A 6,000-nucleotide genomic window follows, 5' to 3' on the forward strand; every position below is an offset into this window, starting at 1 on the left:
CACTGACTTCTTTCTCCCTACCTCAATTAAATCATGTTGAAGATTTTTCTTATGACCAAGTGTACTACTATTACATTTTCTGAACAACTTTCCTGGGGGTGATAACTGCTTTTATTTTTTTATTTTATTTTGAGACGGTCTCACTCTGTCACCCAGGCTGGAGTGAGGTGGCACAAATCAGTTCACCGTAGCCTTGACTTGGGCTCAAACGATCCTCCCACCCCAGCCATTGCAGTAGGTGTGAATACAGATGTCAGCCACCATGCCCAGCTAATTTTTTTATTTTTTGTGGAGACGGATCTCATCACTACATTGTCCAGGCTGGTTTTGAACTCCTGTGCTCAAGTGATTCTCCTGTCCTGGCCTCACAAAGTGTTGGGATTACAAATGAACCATGGCGGCGCCCAGCCCACTTTTTTGGTTACTTTATTTTCTGTGTAGCTGTCACCAATTCTTGCCAGATTCCCCCAACAGAAATTTAACACCTTCTGCTTACTGTTGTCCTCATCAGTCAGATATCAGGCAGCCTGTATCAGTTCTCTTCCCCACACCTCAGAGAAGTTTCTCTTAGAACCCCCTGTCTTCCTGTTCCAATCCAGGCTAGGTGCTTGTTTGAAACTATCTTTATTCTCCTTGCTTTCTCTCTGAATTGGCTGGGTTTTAAAACTCAAAGTTAGAAATAAATTATCTCCACATTTTGAAAGCATTACTCCCTTCTAAATTCCAGTGTTGCTGATAGGAAGCCTGATACTATTGTGTATGTGATGCCAAGTCCTTTGTAAGTTTTCCCCTCTGCAGCTCTTAGTTTTTCTCTTATCTGCTGTGTTCTGAAACTTAACAACCATGTTCCTTTGTGTGGGTTTCTTAATAGTCATTGTGGTGAGCACTCTGGGCCCTTGCACTGTGAAAAACGTTTCTGTCTACTAAATTTTCTAGTATTAGGTTTTTGAAAATTTTCTCTTCATTTTGTTTTGTTTCTAAACTCCTGTTAATTGGATACTGGATCCTTTTGTTTTGCACCATTTTCATCTGTTTCTACTTTCTAAATTTTCCAAAATTGGGGATATCATTTTTACTATAGAAGAACCATTTCCTGTGCTCTGCTGTCTCCTCTTAAAAAAAGAAAACCTCTTGTTTCATAGCTGAAATATCTTTTATTTGAAGATGCTAGTTATAGAATACTTTTTGAGACCATTTTTTCCCGTTTTCCATTTCCTTCAAATACCAAACAAAAATGTTGGGAAATGCTGTGTTTGTGAGGCTCACACCAGGGGATGCTGAATGTTGGTATCGTCGAGCCAGTTCTCTAGGGTCTTTCGTCTACTCATTTCTAAAGAGAAAAATAGGCCGGGCGCGGTGGCTCAAGCCTGTAATCCCAGCACTTTGGGAGGCCGAGACGGGCGGATCACGAGGTCAGGAGATCGAGACTATCCTGGCTAACACAGTGAAACCCCGTCTCTACTAAAATACAAAAAAACTAGCCGGGCGAGGTGGCGGGCGCCTGTAGTCCCAGCTACTCTGGAGGCTGAGGCAGGAGAATGGCATAAACCCGGGAGGCGGAGCTTGCAGTGAGCTGAGATCCGGCCACTGCACACCAGTCCGGGCGACAGAGCGAGACTCCGCCTAAAAAAAAAAAAAAAAAAAGAAAAATAGGGTTATGGGAAGAGAGTTGGTGGGGAGTGGTGGAGGGGTGCCTGCATTATGGGAGGGGCAGAGAAGGTGGCTGCTAGCATTGCTCTATTCAGTAGGAAAACTTCATGATGGCACCTCTCGTCCTTTGTTAGTCTGTGTGTCTGGAATCCCTCTGATGCCCTGTCTTTAGCATCTTAAACTAGTATTCTGCCTGAACAATTTACATTTTCAATCCTGCCTGCCCTCCCTTCTACCTTCAAGGCACCTGAAGCTTTCTGGGGTTCTGCGTTGTGAATCACTGGCTAAATATCCTCTTCTACAGGCAGTTTCCTCAGTTCTCCTGACACCTCCATCTGCAGAGAGGGTGCTTGTGTTCAGGAACCTCTCTATGGCTCACTTATCTGTAACGTATACTTAATATCTCCCTTTTAGGTTGTTTAAAGGATTGAACAATGTGTAAAACACTTAGAACAATGTCTGCCACGCTGTAAGGAATGAGTAAGTTATTGCTCTTGTCCTCCAAAAATGTGTTGGTATAACCGGTCTGCAGTCATCTCTTCTCGTTCTTTTTGCCTTTGTGGGTTTGTTCCCTTTGTCATTGCTTTACCGTTATTTAAGGTTTGGAGAAGGAGCAGGATACACAGGATTAATTATAACTGGAAGTCCTCTTTAATATTTTAAATTAGCTTTACTTTCTTACAGCCCTAATCTTTCTGGGTGACTCTGGACACTCTACTAGGCTAATATGCTAATATGCAGAAGCCATGCAATCATTTTTTCTCTTCAGAAGGACAGCACATCTTCTATGGAGGGCCCAGGACAATGCAGTGGAAAGTACTTTGGTTTGGAGGCAGAAGCCCCAGCAGCAGTACTTCTCAGCTGTCACCTCTGACAAGCTTCTCCAGCGTGTTTCTTTTGTTAAAATGAGCCCCCAAAATGCCTAGGACCCGGTTGCGATGGAGTGGCCGACGCCCCCATTGGGAGTGAGGCCCAGCACGCGAGCTCGGTCCCTGTTCCTTCCTGGAGCCAGGTGGGTGCGCGCTTCCAGGCTCAGGCGGCGGCGCAAGCGGGAGAAGCCAGGTGCCCTCAACAAACATGGCCGCCGCGCCAGCGTCAACTCGGCTCAGGAGGCCGCGCTGCCGCTTGGGAATCGCAGGTTTGGCGTCACCCGGCCCGGAACCACGTGACGCAGGAGGCGCCGGAGGCGGCGGGGCTCGCGCCGGTGGAGCCGCCTCGGCGTTCGAGTGGGGTGGGGGCTACCCGGTTGAGATTTCCTGGCGGGTCCTGGCCTCTGCCTGCACGCGCTTGCGTGCTCGCGCTCGCGGTTCTGGCGCTGCCGGTGAGGAGCCGGGGAGCGAGGCGGGGAGGCTGGGAGCTGGGCGCCCCTTCTGAGGCCAGAGGGGGCTGGGCAGGGCCGACCCGGCGGGAAGGGGGGTCGCTCCTGAGCCGCGGCGCTAGCGGTGGGGGCTTTTCGGCCCCGGCCCCTCCTGGCAGGGCCCGGCTGTGCAGGTGGCCGGGCAGGGCCCAGGGCCCCGCAGCCCACCGAGAAGGCCCAGCCGGCCTCTGGCCCGCCCACCCGGCGACCTGCGCTGTGGCCGCCTGCACGGCCGCCACGAGGTGCAGCCTTGGAGTTTAGTTTCATCTTCGGGTTTTCTTTCGAAGTGGGAGTGGCGCGCAAGTTGGTGGTCTTCTTCGATCTTTTAAAATAGTCTGGGTTGACGTCAAATGCAGAAATGAGGCAGTGTTGATTTTTTTTTTTTTTTTTTGGCGTAAGTACCCCGAGCCTTGGGGGGAAATCATGAGGCAGCCGGTTGAAGGAGACCAACTCAGGAAGGAGGAAAAGGTTAGGGAGGCCGAGGTGCTCAATTTAGGACACACACTTGCTTTGGACAGTTTGCTAAGTAGCCAGTCTGGGTGTATTTTGTTTGCAGCATTTTGTCTTGACTGTCCAAGCCTTTCATTAAAATTTCTCAGCAGTTAAACAGGCCGCTGATAGACATAAGGGAATTATTTATATAGCAGATTGCCCAACTCTTGCATTGTATCCTAACCTAGGATCATGCTGTGTCCCCATGGCTTTCAAGCCGAAGAAATGAAGGTCTTAGGTCAGACATACTTTAAGAGTTCAAAAGTGTAGCTTCCGTCCTTCCCTTAGCTATCAGAGGAAGGAGCCACTCCAAAATGAGACATACACAAGCCCAGGTTCATAGACTCAGCCTCCATAAGCTGTGTTGCTAGATTGAAGTTTTTAATCACCAGTGAAGAATTGATTGTCATAATTTTAGGAGACTACTCAAATTTGCCTTGTTTCTTTCCCTAGGAAAGGAATAATGCTGACAGCATGTCTGCACATTCCATGCTCTGTGAACGAATCGCCATAGCCAAGGAACTGATCAAGAGAGCAGAATCACTTTCTAGATCAAGAAAAGGTGGCATAGAAGGTGGTGCAAAGCTGTGCAGCAAATTGAAGGCAGAATTAAAATTCTTACAGAAAGTAGAAGCCGGGAAAGTAGCTATTAAAGAATCTCATTTACAAAGCACTAATCTAACACACCTGAGAGCCATTGTGGAATCAGCAGAAAACCTGGAAGAAGTTGTTAGTGTTCTTCATGTCTTTGGTTATACAGATACCTTTGGAGAAAAGCAAACCCTTGTGGTAGATGTAGTTGCAAATGGTGGTCATACTTGGGTGAAAGCCATTGGCCGGAAGGCTGAAGCTCTTCATAACATCTGGCTGGGCAGGGGCCAATATGGTGACAAAAGCATCATTGAGCAGGCTGAAGACTTCCTCCAGGCCAGTCACCAGCAGCCAGTGCAATATAGCAACCCTCACATCATCTTTGCGTTTTACAACAGTGTCTCCAGCCCCATGGCAGAGAAGCTGAAAGAAATGGGCATATCTGTGAGAGGAGACATAGTAGCAGTCAACGCTCTGTTAGATCACCCTGAAGAGCTCCAACCGAGTGAGAGTGAATCAGATGATGAGGGCCCTGAACTTTTGCAGGTGACCAGAGTCGACCGAGAAAATATACTAGCAAGTGTTGCGTTTCCAACAGAAATTAAGGTCGATGTGTGCAAAAGAGTAAATCTGGACATTACAACTTTAATTACATATGTATCTGCCCTCAGCTATGGAGGCTGCCACTTTATTTTCAAAGAAAAAGTGCTCACAGAACAAGCAGAGCAAGAGAGGAAAGAGCAGGTTCTACCTCAGCTGGAGGCCTTTATGAAGGACAAGGAGTTGTTTGCTTGTGAATCTGCTGTCAAGGACTTTCAGTCTATTTTAGATACCTTAGGAGGACCTGGGGAGAGAGAGAGGGCCACTATGTTAATTAAGCGAATTAATGTGGTACCAGACCAACCTTCTGAGCGAGCCTTGAGACTAGTGGCCAGTTCGAAAATTAATAGCCGCTCATTAACAATTTTTGGGACAGGAGACACCCTAAAAGCCATCACAATGACTGCTAATAGTGGTTTTGTCAGAGCTGCAAACAACCAGGGTGTTAAATTTAGTGTGTTTATCCATCAGCCCAGAGCACTTACTGAGAGTAAAGAGGCTTTAGCCACCCCCTTACCAAAAGACTACACAGCTGACAGTGAACACTAAAGATACCCTTTAAATATTGTCGTGAAAGTAAGTTATTTATACCAAAGGCTGGGTCTTCCCATCTAAACTGGGGGGAAAAAAGGTCTATAGTAAAAGTAAAACTTAGAACTCTTAAACCAGTAGAGTTTCTTTGTGTCGCATCTAAAGTATATAACCTCCCAAAGTAGAAAAAGCACAAGAGACAAGCTTATCTATCAAACTGTCTGCATTAGTGCAATTAAGAACAGAAATATATCTATATAAAGCTTTCAGCTGTATTGTAATACTTTGTTTGATTCGGTAGGGCTACAACTTCCCTACTGCTAACCACGTTTCATGGAATATGGCTACACTGCATCTTGCATTAAATATCTGGAGAAATCTCAAACCTGTTTTTCATTGTATTGCTTTATATGGTGATTCTAAAGTTAATAACCATTAATGAAAATCTTACTTGATTGCTGTATGTCAGGTGCAGTCTGATAGGTATTTTTACAAAAAGTACATAATACAGAAGAAATGAAAAAGTGAGTTATGGTTATTTGAGTACCATGAACCCATTGGTAGACCTTTGTGAAAAGAAAGCCAACAATCTTACTACTATAAGATAAACCCAGGACACTTAAGGTAAAATACTAATTCGAATGAATTGAAAAAGGATTATGTAAAAGATTTTTAAAATTCCAATTTTAGGCCGGGCGCGGTGGCTCAAGCCTGTAATCCCAGCACTTTGGGAGGCCGAGACGGGCGGATCACGAGGTCAGGAGATCGAGACCATCCTC

General features: G+C 46.2%; 2 protein-coding genes across 3 annotated transcripts in view; both read left to right on the forward strand.

Annotated features, from left to right (window-relative positions):
* Nucleotides 1-3,268, forward strand: part of LOC108522728 (uncharacterized) — a 5,671-nt gene extending 2,403 nt beyond the window's left edge. Inside the window, exon 2 of the mRNA XM_017863106.1 lies at nucleotides 2,561-3,268. Within this exon, the coding sequence (XP_017718595.1) occupies nucleotides 2,561-3,268 (708 nt within the window). The remainder of the gene's footprint in view (nucleotides 1-2,560) is intronic.
* CUNH7orf25 (chromosome unknown C7orf25 homolog) lies at nucleotides 2,802-5,599 on the forward strand. 2 transcript variants are annotated; one of them, XM_017863112.1, is made up of 2 exons: nucleotides 2,802-2,971; nucleotides 3,953-5,599. In XM_017863112.1, exon 2 carries the CDS (start codon nucleotides 3,974-3,976, stop codon nucleotides 5,237-5,239), a length of 1,266 nt encoding a protein of 421 aa, XP_017718601.1. In that variant the 5' UTR covers nucleotides 2,802-2,971; nucleotides 3,953-3,973; the 3' UTR covers nucleotides 5,240-5,599. The 2 variants fall into 2 exon arrangements, with proteins under 2 accessions (XP_017718601.1, XP_017718600.1); XM_017863111.1 differs by lacking the exon at nucleotides 2,802-2,971 and adding an exon at nucleotides 2,979-3,401.
* The last annotated feature ends 401 nt before the right edge of the window (nucleotides 5,600-6,000 follow it).

Source organism: Rhinopithecus bieti, unplaced genomic scaffold (genome assembly GCF_001698545.2).
Source record: "Rhinopithecus bieti isolate Rb0 unplaced genomic scaffold, ASM169854v2 scaffold_65226, whole genome shotgun sequence".
NCBI classification, from domain to species: Eukaryota; Metazoa; Chordata; class Mammalia; order Primates; family Cercopithecidae; genus Rhinopithecus; species Rhinopithecus bieti.

Bases quoted from the DNA above. Each gene is read 5' to 3' on its own strand.
- CUNH7orf25 (XM_017863112.1), top strand. From the start codon at position 3,974: ATGTCTGCACATTCCATGCTCTGTGAACGAATCGCCATAGCCAAGGAA.